Source organism: Ceratotherium simum, chromosome X, assembly GCF_057802395.1.
Source record: "Ceratotherium simum simum isolate JZ-2026a chromosome X, ASM5780239v1, whole genome shotgun sequence".
NCBI classification, from domain to species: domain Eukaryota; kingdom Metazoa; phylum Chordata; class Mammalia; order Perissodactyla; family Rhinocerotidae; genus Ceratotherium; species Ceratotherium simum.
The window spans coordinates 35782253-35800531 of record NC_141940.1 but is presented as its reverse complement, the minus strand read 5'-3'; the positions used below and the strand labels follow the sequence as shown (position 1 = coordinate 35800531).

The 18279-nt window shown below is 39.4% G+C and overlaps 1 protein-coding gene across 3 annotated transcripts in view; it reads right to left on the bottom strand.

The window, feature by feature from the left end:
• The window catches only part of LHFPL1 (LHFPL tetraspan subfamily member 1), a 44915-nt gene that overhangs the window by 13805 nt on the left and 12831 nt on the right, over positions 1 to 18279 (bottom strand). For 2 of the 3 annotated variants that reach the window (XM_004440504.3, XM_004440503.3), the window contains one exon: positions 12887 to 12985. The exons of the other annotated variant lie outside the window; for it this stretch is intronic. In XM_004440504.3, the coding sequence (XP_004440561.1) occupies positions 12887 to 12985 (99 nt within the window). The remainder of the gene's footprint in view (positions 1 to 12886; positions 12986 to 18279) is intronic. 3 annotated transcript variants of the gene reach the window in all.

Genomic DNA, 18279 nt, shown 5'->3' with positions numbered 1-18279 from the left:
AATGGCAATCATATTACAATATATAAATGAAATTAACATATTGTACACCTAAAATGACACAGTGTCATATGTCAAACGTATTTCAATTAAAAAAACATGAAGAACTGAAATGACTTGGCTATGGTCACATAGTAAGACGGCAACAAAGCCACCTACAATTTGTTCATTCCACTTAATGCAGCATCTAGAGAGCACCAAGAGTTTGCCAGGCACCAGGGGTATGCAGGTGAATTAAATTGCCCCCTGTCCTACTGATTCCTTCCTGCCTCCTCCAGCTTATCTCAGATTCTCCTCAGAGTGGAGACACCTCTCTGTGTGGGCTAGGAAGGCAACTGAAAAACCTTAAGCAATGCCTGAGCCATGAGTTTTCTAGAAGGACTGTCTGCCCAGAGCATTCTAGCTGATGCTGCCCAATGAATGAGTTGCATTTGGCAATCCCCTTGGCCAATCCCTGGCCCCACTCCCATGGGTGAGTGACAGTAAAAGGGTCCTCTCCTGTAGGAGGGCAGCCTTAAATAGATTGGTTTTTCACTATCTTTCTGGTTTTTAAGAAAAAAATAGATAGATATGAAATTAAATCAAAGGCCTGGCCATAAAGGTAGGTGGGTTGCAACAAGGCGCTAGGTAGGTATCTGGGGCCTCTGGTTGCTCATCAGTCTAGTCCAATGCTCTCTATGTAAAAACAGGGAAACCAAGGCTCAGTGTGGGAAAGTGATGTGCCCAAGCATGCTTAGAAAAATTAAAACCCAGCTGTCCTGATACCCAGACCAGGGCTGTTTCTACCACATTCTACTGCCCCTCTGTGGACGTGCGAATGTATTAACCTGCCTCATTGTACTCTGGTGAGCACAAGAAAACAGACTGTCAATAAAGAAGGAAGCTGACAGAGAAGAAAGGTAACAGGAAATGCCTGGAAAATGAAGCCATAAAGGCCAAACCTCGAGTCACCGTAAAGGGCTTTGAACTGGCAAGAATGAGAGGAAATGATGGGAGAACAAAGGAAATGGGCCCTTGAGAGAGGAAACACAGGAAGCACACACAAGGCCTTTGGGCAGCCTCTGTTGCAGGCCTTTGTCAAGTTGAGTAGGTCCCTCTCTCCCTCCCAGGAGCCAAGCCTGGGCATCCTTTCCAAAGAGGCTCTTGAAAACTGGGCTGACTACCTACTAACAGCAAGTTACATTTAATGCAGCCTATTGTGCTAAATGCTTTGCATGTATGTATTACTTCACTTAATCTTTTCAATAACCTTATGGAGAAAAATATTTTTATCAATCCCCATTAGTGGAAACACAAAGAGGTTATGTAGCATGCCCAAACATGCACAACTAGTAAGTGACAGGGCTCACATTTGAACACACGTCTTTCTACTACTAACCTATGTTTTTATCTATCATGCTATATATAGTGGCTCCTTGCTGTAATAGGTCCTTTTTCTGAAAACCAAAGTACTGGGAACATTTTGATTTCAACAACTGGTATTATTATCATGATGATGATGATACCAGACAACTATTGACTGGTAGCTATATACCCAACACTGTACTCAGTGTTTTGCATGTGTGATCTCATTTAATCTTCACAACAACCCCATGAGATAGCAATCAGCTCCCAAATGCGGAATAACATGTCCAAGGTCACAGAGCTTAGGATGTAGCTATGCTAAAGCCCATTCTTACCACTAGGCAATCCTCCCATGGGTTCTTCCTTGGTTCCCACTGTTGTTGATGCCAATTAGAGGCTTGGTGAAAGATAACTAGGAAGTGGAGTTAAATGCATCAATTTAGCGTTGGACTGAGAAGGATACGCTTGTCCGGGATCAAGTCCACGAACTCTTCATTCTATGGCCAGAGTCCAAGTAACAACCATCCAAACACATTCCTCAGCTTAAATCTTTCATTTACTTAATCAAAGAGTGAGAAAGTTTGCACTTGACAAGGCTGTTGCTGGGAGTCTTTGACTTTCCCCTTCTTACTGAATGGGTGATTCATTCAACAGATATTGGATTGCCATTGAGCAGCATCTACAGTGTGTGTGAGAATCAGGAAGCTAGTCCCAAATTCCTAGTTGTGGGGTCTTGAGAAAAATCACTTGCCCTAATTGGGTCTCAGTAGCTATAAATGAGCACACGATTGATCTGCAAGGTCCCTTCCGTTGTAGGTTGCAGTACAAACTCATGATTATTGTCTGCTTTGTTTTTCTGTTTTAAATATTTGATTGTTAATTTCTTATTTATTTTTTGAGATATAATTGACGTATGCCATTATATTAGTTTCAGGTGTACAACATAATGATTCAATATACATATATATTGTGAAATGATCACCACAATAAGTTTAGTTAACGTCCATCACCACACATAGTTACAAATTTTTTTTCTTATAATGAAAACTTTTAAGATCTACACTCTTAGCAACTTTCAAATATACAATATAGTATTATTACCTATAGTCACCATGCTACACATTACATACCCATGACTTATTTTATAACTGGAAGTACCTTTTGACCCTCTGCACCCATTTCGCCAAACCCCCACACTCTGCTTCTGGCAACCACCAATCTGTTCTGTGTATCCATGAGTTTGTTTTTTGTTTGGTTAGTTTGGTTTTCTAGATCATACCTTATTTGTCTTTCTTCATCTGACTTATTTCACTTAGAATAATGCCCTTGAGGTCCATCCATGCTGTCACAAATGGCAAGATTTCCTTCTTTTTTATGGCTGAATAATATTCAATTGTATATATTTATCACATTTTCTTTATTCATCCATCAATGGACACGTAGTTTGCTTCCGTGACTTGGTTATTGTAAAACTGCTGCAGTGAACACGGGGGTGCATATATCTTTTCAAGTAATGTTTTCATTTCCTTCAAATAAATATCCAGAAGTGGAATTGCTGGATCATGTGGTATTTCTATTTTTAATTTTTTGAGGGACTTCTATGCTGTTTTCCATAGTGGCTGCACCAATTTATATTCCCAGCAACAGTGCACAAAGGTTTCTTCTTCTCCACATCCTCGCCAACACTTGTTATTTCTTGTCTTCTTGATAATGATCATACTAACATGTGTGAGGTGATATCTCATTGTAGTTTTGATTTGCATTTCCCTGATGATTAGTGATGTTGAGCACCTTTTCATGTGCCTGTTGGCCATCTGTACGTCTTCTTTGGAAAACTTGTCTATTCAGATCCTCTGCCCATTTTTTAATCAGCTTGTTTTTTTGCTATTGAGTTGTTTGAGTTCTTTATATATTTTGGATATTAACCCTTTATCAGATATATGATTTACATATGTTTTCTCCCATTTGGTAGGTTGCCTTTTTATCTTGTTGATGATTTTATTTGCTGTGCAGAAGCTTTTTAATTTGATGTAGTCCCACTTCTTGATTTTTGCTTTTGTTGCTTTTGCTTTTGAGGTAAAATCCAAAATATCATTGCCAAGACCAATTTCAAGGTGCTTATCACCTGTTTTCTTCTAGGAGTTTTATGGTTTCAAGTCTTACGTTCAAGTGTTTAATCCATTTTGAGTTAATTTTTGTGTGTCGTATAAGATTGTGGTCCAGTTTCATTCTTTTGCCTGTGGCTCTCGAGTTTTCCCAGCACCAATTATTGAAAAGACTATCATTTCCCCATTGTATATTCTTGGTTCCTTTGTCATAAATTAATTGACCATATTTGTGAAAGTTTATGTCTGAGCTCTCTATTCTGTTCCATTGATCTATGGGTCTGTTTTTATGCCATACTCTTTTGACTACTATAGCTTTAGAATATAGTTTGAAATCAGGAAGCATGATGCCTCCAGCTTTGTTCTTCTTTCTCAAGATTGCTTTGGCTATTCAGGGTCTTTTGCAGTTCAATACAAATTAATTTCTTCTTTAAATGAAGAAAAAGAAGAAAGAGAGTCAACTCCCTAAACTGCTCAACTGATGACTCTGGGGAGTGACACCCAAATAAGTGACCTTCCAGGGGGAAGAGCAGGCGTCAAGGGAAGATGGACAGCAGGGAACCTGGAAGATGCACTGGGAAACCTGAGAGGAGATCCTAGAAACAGGAGAGGAGGTAGAAGGAAGGAGGTAAAGCTTTTAGAGGGCAAGGGTTGGTTTTGGGATTTCTTTTGCAACCATAAGGTCTTTTTTGTTAGTTAGTTTTGTTTTGTCTTTATTGCAGAAACACTGGATTATAACATTTTATAAATTTCAGGTGTACATCATTATATTTTGATTTCTGTGTCGATTACATCATGTTCACCACCCAAAGACTAGTTACAATCCATCACCATGCACACGTCCCTAATCACACCTTTCATCTTCATCCCTCCTCTCTTCCCCTCTGGTAACCACTAACCCAATCTCTGTCTCTATGTTGTTTTTATCTTCTACTTATGAGTGAGATCATACGGTATTTGACTTTCTCCCTCTGACTTATTTCACTTAGCATAATACCCTCAAGGTCCATCCGTGTTGTCACAAATGCCCAGATTTCATCCTTTTTTGTGGCTGAGTAGTACTCCATTGTGTATATATACCAAATTTTCTTTATCCATTCATCCCTCAATGGGCACCTAGGTTGCTTCCAAATCTTGGCTATTGTGCATAATGTTGCAATGATCATAGGGGTGCATATATCTTTACACATTTGTGTTTTCATGTTCTTTGGATAAATACCCAGCAGTGGACTAGCTGGATCATATGGTAGTTCTATTCTTAATTTTTTGAGGAATCTCCATACTGTTTTGCATAGTGGCTGCAACAGTTTGCATGCCCACCAGCAGTGTATGAGAGTACCCATTTTTCCACACCTTCTCCAACACTTGTTATTTTCAGTCTTGTTAACTATAGCCATTCTGAGGGGTATGAGGTGATATCTCATTGTAGTTTTGATTTGCATTTCCCTGATAGTTAATGATGTTGAACATCTTTTCATGTGCCTGTTGGCCATCTGTATATCTTCTTTGGAGAAATGTCTGTTCAGACTTTTTGCCCATTTTTTAATTGGATTATTAGGTTTTTTTTGTTGTTGAGATGTATGGGTTCTTTATGTATTTGGGATATTAACCCCTTATCAGATATAGGGTTTGCAAATATCTTCTCCCAATTGTTTGGTTGTCTTTTCGTTTTGTTGATGGTTTCCTTTGCTGTGCACAAGCTTTTTAGTTTGATGTAGTCCCATTTGTTTATTTTTTCTATTGTTTCCCTTGGCAGATCAGACATGGTAGTAAGTTTTTGTTTTGAAAGCTGTGTCTTCTCCAACACCCCTCTGATCTTTTATCCTACTCCCCCACCACCACCACACACACATAATCTCTTTCTCTCAAGAAGAGAGAGTGAGATAAGGAGTGCATAAAAAGTAGATATCCCAGAAAACCAGAGAGAAGCCCAGGTAGACTATATATGATCTTAGAACATGTGGAACACAAAAACTTTAGTATATCTTTCTTCTATGATCAAGTTTAACAGGACAATTTAGGTGCCTTTATTAGTGCGAGTCAAATCTAGAGGCACTTTAAAATTCCCCACACATATCCATTCCACTGAGGACCTCTTACAGAATCCCATCAGATCCAGACACTGACTTATTTATTTGTACTCTGAGAATACTAAAAGATTGACAGAGGACTCAGGCTGAAGGTGGGGGTGAGGGAGACAGGATGCAAGACTGGGTACTTTCCATGATGTTTCAGAAACATTTGTTTCCGAAAACAATAGAGCTAATGTGTATCTTAAGGAAAAAATTCTCAAATGACTCAAGACATGCCCTCACCAGTGGAGAAGAAAAAAGTCATTGTAGCACACACAGAACAGTGAATTTGGAGATAGGCTCCATTCATGGTTCTGACTTTAACTTGCTATGTGACCATACACAGATCACTTTACTTCTCCATATATCAGGGTTTCCTCATTACAAAAACGGTCATATTATTATCTGGTATGCATGCACTTTTGAGGATCAGATTTGATCATATTCATGAGAGCATGTTGCAAATGTGATCCATTGATAGACAGTATAGACCTTACCTTAGAATTAAGAGCTATGGATAGCACAATGGTTTTATAAGCTTGCTTGAAAACAGCTATGTCCCATTAGAAGTATTTAGCATCGCTAAATACTCAATGAGGCTTATTTGAGTGTCCACTGTCTATAGGCCATTGGGTATGAAGAAATTCCCTAATAGTTTTGTGGATCTAAGAGGATTTTGAAAATCACAGCAAAGCTGAAATGTGTGTATTAGGAAATCAGTTGAAATCTCTGTTCAGGAGTCCTCCTCACTGCGCCTTCACTTTCTCAAGGACCTTGCTTTTCTGCATCAATCTCTCTCCACTATAGGCTCATTACTATTATCATTCAAGTGTTTGGCCATCTTAGAAAAAGCCTCTCTTCATCCTACATTCTCTTCCAGTTACTGCTCAGTTTCTCTGCTCTCCTTCATAGCAAAACTTTTTGAAAGAATTGTCTACACACGCTGCTTTCATTTTCCTCCTCTCACAATACCTCCAATATCTATAACTCCAAAACTGCTCTTCTAGGTCACCTTTGTCTGGCAGATTCCAATGGTTACTTCTCTATCCTCATCTAGCAACTTGCAATAGCATTAAACACAATTGACTACACCCTCTTCATTGACGTACTCTCTTTCTCTTGGCTTTTGTGACCCCACATTCTTAATCTTCTTTTTATCTCTCTGGCTACTCCTTCTGAGTCTCCTTAGTAGGTTCTTTATTCTCTACAGAGGAGAATAACAGCTAAGAGCACAGACTCTCAAGCCCTGCTGTCCAACATGGTAGCCACTAGTCACCTTGTGGCTATTACATTTATATTAATAAAATAAATTAAATTCATGAAATTAAGTAAATTAATAAAATTAAGTAGTCGTTAAATAAAGTTTAATTAAATTAAATTAAAAATTCAGTTCCACTAACTTAACATTTCAATTGTACAACAACATATGGCTAGTGGCTAATACATTGGACAGCAAAATACAGAACATTTTCATCATTGCAGAAACTTCTATTGAATGGTGCTACCTAGACCAGAGTTTTAGAATTTGAATCCCACCTCTGCCACTCTACCCACTGAGTGACCTGAGGCAAGTTACTTAATCTCACAGACAAAAATCCCTGCCCTTGTAGCGTTTATGCTATCCCTACAATGCAAAAATATGGTGTGCCTAAAATGTGCGAGGGAGATCTAGAAATGTTGATAGTTCTCCAAGAGATATCAGTAAGTGAAAAAATCAAGGTGCAGAATGGTATAGCTAGCTAGAAAGTTAGATAGATAAGTAATGTGATCTTAGTTGGACAAAATAAAGATATGCATAAAATACATATTTTGTATTTATTAAAAATTCTGGAGAGATATAAAAGGAATTTAATGGTCCCTTTGGGGAATGGGATTGCGGTCAGAAAAAAGACTGACTTTGCATTTTAAACTTTTATGTACTGTTTTATTTTGTCACATACATAAACTACTTTTGATTAAAAATAATAAATTTATACGTATATGATTTGGAATTTTCTGGTTATCCATTGTTGTATAACAAACTACCCCCAGAACATAGTAGCTTAAAACAATGACCATTTTATTATATCTCATGAATCTTTGGTCACGATTTGGTCAGGGCTTAGCTGAGCAATTCTTCTACTGCAATTGGCATCAACTAGGGTCATTCAGTGGTATTCAGATGGCTAGTGTGGAGAGTTCAAGACTGCTTTACTCACATGTCTGGTGCCTTGGCAGGAATGGCTGGAGGTTTGAACTCAGCTGGGCCTATCTCTGTCTCCAAGTATCTCCAGGACTTTCCATGTAGTCTCTCCAGCAGAGTAGTCAGATTTTTTATATGATGGCTCAGAGCTCCAAGAAGCCAACATGGAGACTACAAGATCTTTAGAGGGTAGGCCTAGAACAAGCTTGATGTCACTTCTGCCATATTTTATTGGTTAAAGCAGTTATGTTTCAGCCCAGATTCAGGGGATAGGTGGTACAGATAGACCTGGCCTCTCTATGGGAAAAGTATCAAAGAATTTGTGGCTATTTTTAATCCAACACGGACATCAAGGCTGCTGCCTTAATACAAGTTATATCTTTGATAATTCAGGTTAGGACTAAAAATCATAACTGTGGATGGTTCAGGATAACTTGAATGAAAACCTAGGGAAAGAGGAGTTGAAGACATGAGTGTGATCCCTTCACACTGGAGGCTGCAAGAGGCCATTCAGAGTGTCAGAGAAATCTTTTTTACTTACTCTCAGAATCACCTTGGCAGACTGTCAGTGCCTGCTTCTATTGTCCTCCCTACCCCCTTCATCTCTCTCAAGTAAGTCAGGGTAAGAAACTTTGTTCCTTGAGTAGGGTCCATGTCTTTCTTGGCTCTGTGAATCTCCTTTCCCAAAATACAGAGCACATAGTAGAATATAGAGCCTACAGCAGAATCAAAGGAAATGTCATCAATTGATATTCTACTCCCCAACGCATTTTACTCTGCTATCTTTTAAAGCAGGCCACCACCTAAGTCAAACACTGTGCTACGTACTTTAATATACTTTTTTTATTTAATTGTAACAATAGCACTGAGACAGATATTATTATTATCCCCCATTTTACAGAGAAGGAGACTGAGACACAGACATCAAGCGACTTTATCCCATACAACTACATAGGTTGCTGAGCCTGGATACCAACTGAGATCTTTGACTCCAAAGCCTGTGAACTTTCAGCATACTATGCTGCCTCTCAAGGAAAAAGTCACAAAAGTCTGTCACGGGACACTCAGGGTACTTTTCTACCATTTCATTCATCCAGCTATACAATATCTCAGGTGTGACAAGTATGCTTCCACACTGCCAGACTCTCCAAAATATTAAAGAAAGGTCTAGGGAGAAAGGCTCTACTTCTAGCACTGGCATTCCTGAACCTTGGTATTCACAAGCTTTGTATTCCTAACACATCATAAAAAAATGCCTTTTAATATTACTACATGTTTTGCTGCTACTTCTGTCACCTCTATTTTGCAAGGGTTAATACAATTGGCACTATTGTGTGTGTTTGGACAGCTGACCAAAAAGGGTCAGGGATGGCACAGATTGTCTCTTCTTTTCAGCATTAACCAGAAATGTGGTAATATGGAGGCATGTAATTGGAGAATATGGGCAGGAAATGTGGGCCTCAGAAGGGTGAGAGAAACTTAAGCAGTGGGAAGAATACAAAAGTGGTTCAAGAAAGGAGCTAGGTGGGCTTGACTCAAGCAGGCTTCAGCAATCCTTTCATTCCTAAGGATTCACAGAACAGCACAGTATCCATTGCACTGAGGAGAGGGTAGCTAGAGCCCTTGGGCAAACATATGCTGTAGGAGAGAAGGGTAAAGAAAGGAAGAGAAGGTAATAAAGAGTGAAACAATAACAAAAAAATAAGTAAAAGAAGAAAAAGAAAAATAATGATCCTGTGGTAAACACGCTTGAAGGCTTTCAACTTAGGACAGAGGTAGTCACACAAAAAATTGCTCATTTGTGAACTAGTTTCTTTGGGGTGGTGATTAGTGCGGAAAACTGCCAAATGCCTACATGCAAATCACATCGCCAATTTTTTACTTTGGCATTTTACAGTAATCAAATTAGAATCACAGCAACTCTTTCTATGAGGCGAATGTTACCCTCATAGCAAAATCCAACAAACACATCACAAGAAAAGAAATCTACAGACCAATATTCCTAATGAATATAGATGTAAAAATCCTCAATAAAATACTAAACAAAATACTAGCAAGCTGAATCCAGCAACATATAAAATGGATTATACACCATGACCAACTACAATTTATCCCAGAAATGCAAGGTTGGTTTAACATTGGAAACTCAATTGATAAAATGCATATGAGCATCTCAGTAGGTAAAAAAAGTACATTTGACAAAATCTATCACCCTTTCCTGATGAATACACTTAACACACTAGGAACAGATAGAAGGGAACTTTCTCAATCTAATAAAAGCCATCTATGAAAAAAAATCTAATATCAATACTGAATGGTGAAAAATTGGATGCTTTACCCCTAAGATCAGAGATAAGACAAGGATGTTTGCTCTCACCAGTTCTATTCAACATTGTTCTGGAGGTTCTAGCCAGGGCAATTAGACAAGAAAAGAAACCAAAGACATCCAAATTGGAAAGGAAGAAATAAAACTCTCTTTCTTTTTAGATGACATGATCTTCTATATAGAAAATCCTAAGAAATTCACTAAAAATCATTACAATTAATAAGAGAGTTTCAGCTAGGTTGTAGGATACAAGATCAATATAGGAAAATCATTTGTATTTTTATACACTAACAATGAACAATCCAAAAATAAAATTAAGAAACTAATTCTATTTATAGTATCATAGAAAACAATAAAATACTTAGCAATATATTTCACAAAAGAAGTGCAAGACCTGTATACTGAAAACTGCAAAATATCATTAAAAGAAATTAAAGATGACCTAACTCAATGGAACATCATCTGGTGTTCATAGACTGGAAAACTTAATACTACTAGAGTAGCAACACTCTCCAAACTGATCTATGTATTCATTGAAATCTCTGTCAAAATCCTAGGTGGATTTTGTGCAGAAATTGACAAGCTGAACCTAAAATTCACATGGAAATGCAGGGGATCAATATAGCCAAAACAATCTTCATCACCTGGGATTTGGCAATATATTCTTAGATATGATACCAAAAACACAAGCAACAAAAGAAAAAATAGGTAAGATTGAATTTCATCAATGTTAAATAATTTTGTACTTCAAAGGATGTCATCAAGAAAGTGAAGATACAACCCGCAGAATGGGAAAAAATACTTGCAAATCATATATCTGGAAAGAGTCTAGTATCCAGAATACATAAAGTATACTTACAACTCAACAAAAAAAGGCAAATAACCCAGTTAAAAATAGGCAAAAGATTTGAATAGACATTTCCCCAAAGAAGATATAGAAATGGCCAATAAGTAAATGAAAAGATGCTCAACATCATCAGTCATCAGGGAAATGCAAATTAAAATCACGGTGAGATACCACTTCATACCCACTAGGATGGCTATAATTTAAAACATGGAAAATAAGTACTGGTGAAGATGTTGGGAAATTGCAATCCTTGTACATTGTTGGTGGAAATGTAAAATGATGCAGTCACTTTAGAAAACAGCCTGGCAGTTCCTCAAAAGGCTTAAACACAGAGTCACCATTTAACCCAGCAATTCTGCTCCTAGATATATACCCAAGAGAAATGAAAATATATGTCCATATAAAAATGTGTACATAAATATTCATAACAATCTTATTCATAATAGCCCCCAAGTGGAAAAACCCAAGTATCCATCAACTGATGAGTGGATAAGTAAAATGTGTTACATCCATACAATGGAATATTATTCAGCCACAAAAAGCAGAAGTACTGATACATGCTACAATGTAGATGAACTTTAAAAATATTATGCTAAGTAAAAGAAGCCAAACACAAAAAGCCACATATGATATGATTCCATTTATATGAAATTTCCAGAATAGTCAAATCTATATTGACAGTGGTTGCTGGGGGCTGGGGCACAGAGGGGAATGGAGAGTGACTGCTCATGGGTAAGGAGATTCTTTTTGGGGTTATGACAATATTCTGGAGTTGGATAGTGGTGATTATTGCACAACCTTGTGAATATACTGAAAACAACTAATTGTACACTTTAAAAGGGCAAATTTTATGGCATGTGAATTATATATCAATAAAGCTGTTATCTTAAAAAAGTAGAATTATATGTCTAATAACCAAGTAGGAGAAATATGCTAAATCTTCATCTTTCTCTACCCCAGCTAGGAAGACTAGTAGCTTGCTTCCCTTTTCTTCAGCACCTGCCCCAAAGTATTTACTCATTCCTTCACCTATGCCAGAATTATTATATTTACCAGTCACCTCTGCCCTGAGCTAGGAACACTGGACATTCCAGGGTCCACACTTGTCACATCTTCTATATAACACTTCCTTTGTGTTATGTTTGTACAGTGAACAACTCCTTCCTCCGAAAATGGACAGGGGAGACTCAAAAAACAGTCTGAGGCAACAGAGAGAAAGGAAAGTATTGGACCATAAGCTATAGGGAATAGGTGGCTTCATTGTTCCAAAATTCTCTCCTACAATTGAGAATACTCAAGGAAACCTAGACATTTCCCCTCCTACTCTCTTCCATTATGGTAGGTTGGGAAAATATTTTGAAGTCTTCCAATTAGAGTATAATCTATTCTAAACTCACAATAGTGTACTTAAGCCATTATCAATGGGAGTTGGCAACCACAGAAGAGTCCAGAGCTACTTCTGTCACCCATTCTAATAGTTAACAGCTCTTGTCATTAACATGCCAGTAACAATGTAACAATGCCAGTAACATGCAAGTAAAAATCCCCAATATTTAACCTAGGTTTCTAATGTTTGATGTAAACCAAATTACCTCTTGTTATATCCTCAGAGGAGAATGAGAAGAGGTACTGTTGATTCATATTTGGGAAAAAGTACTTAGAAGGAAATATTAATAGGAACTAGGATTTATTCAGAGGATGACAGATTGTTAGTCTCCAAGCACTTGTAATTCCTCTGTAGATAGGGTTGCCCCAAATTGGTCACAGAACTCTTGAGTAAAAGTGTATACAGGGTTTAGAGAGACATAGTTTTAAAAGTGGAATTTATGTCCAACCCTTGTAAGTTAGCAAGACCAAATGAGTCTGGCCAAGCCATCACTTCCCACAAGCTAACATAGTGAGAGAGACTCAGGCAAGCACCACTAGCAAGCGGAGGCCCTTCCAAGAGGTAAAGTACTTTGAAAAACAGATTCGCAATGAACCATCACTGCCATCCTACCCAGGCCACCTTACCTAACTGAAATTGATTGGAGACATTCCCACATGTTTGCATTATCTCCGGGCTATTCCATCCTAAGGGGTATAATGCACAGCCTGAGCTTATCAGCAGTCCTGCAAAGAAAAGCATATACACAGGTAGAAAAATATATATATAACAGGTCTTCTGTCACCCCAATATTCCCTCTGGATTAGCTCAGCTCAAATTCTGCCTCCTCCACTCAGAGTTTACCTTTTCCCTTTTACCCTAAATGTCTATGACAGTACCAACTCAACAGGATTTCTTTGCCATGCCATGGGTGGTGAGTTGCAGTAGATAGTACAGGGGACGACTCATAAAGAGCAGTATTAGGAATCGAGACAGGCCAATGTACTTTTTTGTGTGTGTGTGAGGAAGATCAGCCCTGAGCTGACATCCATGTCAATCCTCCTCTTTTTGCTGAGGAAGATGGGCCCTGAGCTAACATCTATTGCCAATCCTCCTCCTTTTTTTTGTTTTCCCTTTTTCTCCCCAAAGCCCCAGTAGATCATTGTATGTTATAGTTGCACATCCTTCTAGTTGCTGTATGTGGGACGCCACCTCAGCATGGCCAGAGAAGCGGTGCGTCTGTGCACACCCGGGATCCGAACCCAGGCCGCCAGTAGCGGAGCGTGCGCACTTAACCGCTAAGCCACTGGCCGGCCCCAGGCCAATGTACTTTTTACAGCCAAAATGATTTTGACAATGACTTACAAAGCTAACTTGGCGTCTCCAACTAAATTCCTCTTCTACTTTGTTCTGATTTACAAAGAATAATGATATAGAGACTGATATTCTTTCCTAAAATTTAGCCTTCTCTAAGTCAAGTAGGTCCCTACTCATTTGAGATAGGTCACGATTTCTGTAACTTGGAGTCAGCTGCCAGACTGAGATCCACAGAAAGCACACACGTTGCATAGGCTTCTCCTGGTGACAAGTGCACCACACTCCCTCTTCCAGAAATACATCCTTCTTCTGGGAAATTATTTCAGCTTCATGCTAAGCATTCTTCCTTTCTTTGGCTTCTAATACCTTCTGCTGTGCTCTTTGCCTTCATCTCCATTTCGTTTCAGTCATTTAGTCACCACAGGGAAACTCTGTGGGTGGGATCTTAGTGATAACCTTACTCTTTCGACCAGAGATACAAATCTGTGTCTGCTTGCTGACACTGCTTTCTAAGGGTAACTGCCTCATCCACAGCCCTTGCTTACTGCCTAGGTTTACATTTTATAACCTATGACCCCCCCTCCACCACTGTGCTTTTGACAACAGTAGACTGAACCAACCATTGGCATCTGACACAAAAGCAACCAAATTCACTGCCTGGCCGGTAATGGGTGACATAATCTGGCATGAAGTGATGAGCTGGGCCAGATTTTTGTTTCTGGAAATTTTAATCAACAGACAGAGATGCTGAGCCACTTAGCAGATAGAGCAGAAGTTAGGAAAAATCACTAAGAGTTAGAATCAAGTCTGTGTCAAACTGAAGCCAAGTTCAATCCGAAGTTCGAAATAGACATCAATTCTGGGTAAGCTGAGCAAACTGATTGGGAGAGGGAGAGAATACAGTGGCACGAAGCAGACACACCATGAAAGAGCTAGAGAGAATCCAGTCCTTCCCAATGGCTTTCCAGTTTCACTTTCCTTACGTTATAATAAACTCTCCTCTCACTGAGAGAACTCCAGTGAGTCTCTGCTACTTGCAATCAAGAGAGCCTAATTATAAGAACACTATACTTGAGTGCCGCAACAAAGGTCATGGGAAGGTCACCTGCCGCGAACGTGGATGCAGAAACTAACACATAACACAGAACTCCACAGAGAAGCTACTTGATCAATGACGAATGAATGGTATATTTATAGGTTCCAGAGCTCTAGGCCTCAGCTGGGCAGTGAAAGGTAGGCTAGCTCCAGGGACTGCCAGCCTCAACTTTACTTGTCTTTCCTCACTGAGAAAGATTCCATATACACTCTGAGAAGCTAATAAGCCCATTTTGCCTTCAGATGAATCCTTTTGGAAGAAAATCTCAAAGTGCTCCCTAAGCCTGTCTGCAATATGGCAACCAGATTCCTTCAATACTCAATGAGGTCCGAGAAAAAGACAAAGACCTTAAGAAAGAGCAAGAAGTTTAAACAGAAAAAGAGAGAGAACTTCCTGACAGGGAGAGAGGGTTTAGAAACTAAAAGAATAACCAATTAGGGTTAGAAATTCCCTTCAGTGGAATGCTTAAAATTAGAAGGCATTCTTATCTGTCTCATAGTCTTAAAGGAAATGAAACTGGTCACTCAAGGACTTTTCTAGGCTCTGGAATTTATGCAGTGGCAATAGAACAATACTCCTATTTTTGTTTTTTTTTTTTAACCACAGATAAACTGAAATCCTGAGATACGAGGAGGTATGAGCCAGAGTATGTGAACCCAGAGTTTGCACAGTGGCTTAAAGACAAAATTGGAAATGAAACCTAAGCTGTTTTCTGCATCCAGTGTATACTCTTTAAGGCAAGAGGTAATAAAAAGTGAACTTTCCCACACAGACTAGGAAGAAAGGAACACAAGCTTATAAAAGAACTGCCTTTCTGCTTTCAACCTGCACATTCAGATCCCTGGGACTGGCGTAAACTCTGTGGTTTCTTAAGCAGGAACTAGTGCTGGCCAAGTGCCTTACTTGACATGGCAGAGGGAACCTTCCCATGCTGAGGAGCTCAGGCCAGGGATTACCTCCTCCAGGAAGCCTTTCCTCAACAATCTCCAACACCCAACCCCCAGGCTAAGTTACATATTCCTTCTCTCTGTTCCCATAGCACCCTGTGCATACTCCTGTGATTAAAGTATCCTGTGATATATTTCCTTTACAACTGTTTGCTGTCTCCTTCCCTCACTACAGTGTTCATTCCTTGAAGGAAAGGGACTTATTTATCCTCAGCTATGTACCCTGGCACATAATAAGTGCTCAATAAATGCATCTGTTTCAGAGAATGCTGTGCCTACCTAACAGACAGCTTCCTTCACCCACACTACCCAAGGGGGAATCCTTCTGAAGGGATCTCCATGCCAGGAATGGGAGATCATCCTAGACACCAGATACAGCCATAGAAATTTGGAGAGAGAAGGGCCTTTGGAGATTACCTACTCCAATCTCTTCCCAATACAGATGTGGATGTTGAGACCCAGAAAGGGACAGCAGTTTACCCAAGGTCACATAGCCAGTTACTGGCAACACTTTTTCTCACTAATCAGAGAGATTATCAACCCTTAGAAGTTCTGTCCTTCTAGAGACAGGTATCCAGAATTGACCACCTTTTGGCAATAATATTTCTAGCAGGTACTAGGAATCTTATAGGCATTAGATCCATAGAGATAGCACAACATGATGGCTTAAGAGAATAAAGCTGTGTTATATACTTGCAAGTTGCTAAGAGAGTAGATCTTAAGTGTTCTCACCACAAAAACAAAATGGCAATTATGTGAGGTGATGGATGTTAACTAACCTTATTGTGGTTATCATTTCACAATGTGTAAGTGTATCAAATCCTCACGTTGTACACCTTAAACTTACACAATGATATATGTCAATTATATTTCAGTGGAGCTGGAAGAAAAAAAGAGAATGAGTTCTGTAGTCAGTCTAGACCTAAATTCAAATTTCAGCTCTGCTACCTAGAGGTTGTGTGACTTTAGGCAAGTTACTTAATCCATCTGTGCCTCGGTTACCTCATCTTTATAATAATAGGAATAATAGTACTGTATCTTACAGGGCTGTTTCAAAAGTAATACTCATAACAGCTCCTCTTTCACTTTCCACCTATAGTCTCCATGCTAATTTCTTTCTCACCTCTTCATCTTCATAAAAAACAGCTAAAAAGTCAAAAGCTGAACAGGGTTCAATTCAAAACCTGCCTGGTTGGAGTTACCTTGCAATTTTTCACATGCACTGGGCCAAAGACCAGGAATCTCTGCCAGGCATGCGTTCTGCCCCAGAGCATGTGGCTCCATGCTCTGTCCAACCTGCCCTACCAGCCCTCCCATCCCCCATCCTTCCTCCTGGATTTTAGAAAGGTGAGCACAGTAAGTTGTATACATACTTCATGGAGACATTTGACTCATAACTGATAGATGATTTCATTGCATTTGATCATAGCTGGAGAAAGATGTTCTGCGAGACATATTTTAAAAAAAAATGAAGTTATAGGGTAATTTATCCTCAATTATATTTGTCCCCAACAGTTCTCATCAATTTGCGACTGTTAAGATATGCTTCAAATAGCAACATGGAAGTCATTTGCCAGTGCCATGCCCTGCCACCTTCTGGAAGAGTGGGGCCTTATTAAAAATGTAGATTCTTAGGTCTCACCCATAGGTATTTGATTCAGTAACTGCAGCCCAGAAATATGTATTCCAAAGGCACCCTAGTGATGCTGATGCATCTGGTCCTGGTAGCAACACTTAAGAAAAACACCACTAAAAATATTAAGAGCAGGAGGCCTAGAGGCAGAGAAAACTAGTTTAAATCCTATCCCTGCCACATATGAGCTGTAGCCCTGGCTCCTACTTATCTACTTGTCATTGCTAACTCCCAGTTTTACTGCCCCTTCAACCACATATGCCCCTTGGAGAAGTCTGTCCCAACTGCATATGCTCAGAGGTTACTTTCCTATTCTCACCTGCCTCTAGAAAGGGAAAGAAAGCCCTTCAGAGTGTGTTACCATCCTTACTTCACTACTGCACATGTGCAAGTGACCAGTGGGCTGCCATCTTGTTTCCTTTCCTCAACTGCTCCTTCCCCCACAAGAATCCCCTATCACAAAATGTACCAATGTCCTCCCCAAACATGGTTGCTATAATTTGAATTCACTGCTCTCACCAAGCAGAAGCCTGGAGTTGGACACTTTACTCAGTTTCAATGCTGTGGCAACCTCATGCCAATACAAACCCTCAGGCACGTAATCTCAGACCTTGGAGCCCTCCCTGCAGCTACATCCCAGCTGCCCTCAACCTTCCCATGATGCCAGAATTACTACTTCCTCATATCCCAACAGCTGTATAACCCCCTCCAACTGCACATTCTCAGTTAGGCAGGTGCCTAATCTTTAGTTTTTAATCTTTAGTCTCTGGGCAGGAAAAGCCTCCTCACTGAGTCTTACCAACCCCCTCACCACCCCCATCCCATTCACAAGTGCAACTGTTGAGTGGGCAGCCATTTTGTTATACTCCCAACTCATTCCCAAATATCTGTCCAAATATGGTGACTAGGTAGTTTGAATTTACTATCCTGAGCAGAAGGCTAGAATGAGTTAATTTGTTTTTAATTTGCTCAATTTTTTGCTCTTGTAGCAACTAACTCAAACATAGAAAATTTATGTCTGCCTTTCTGCTATATCTCAGCTTTCCC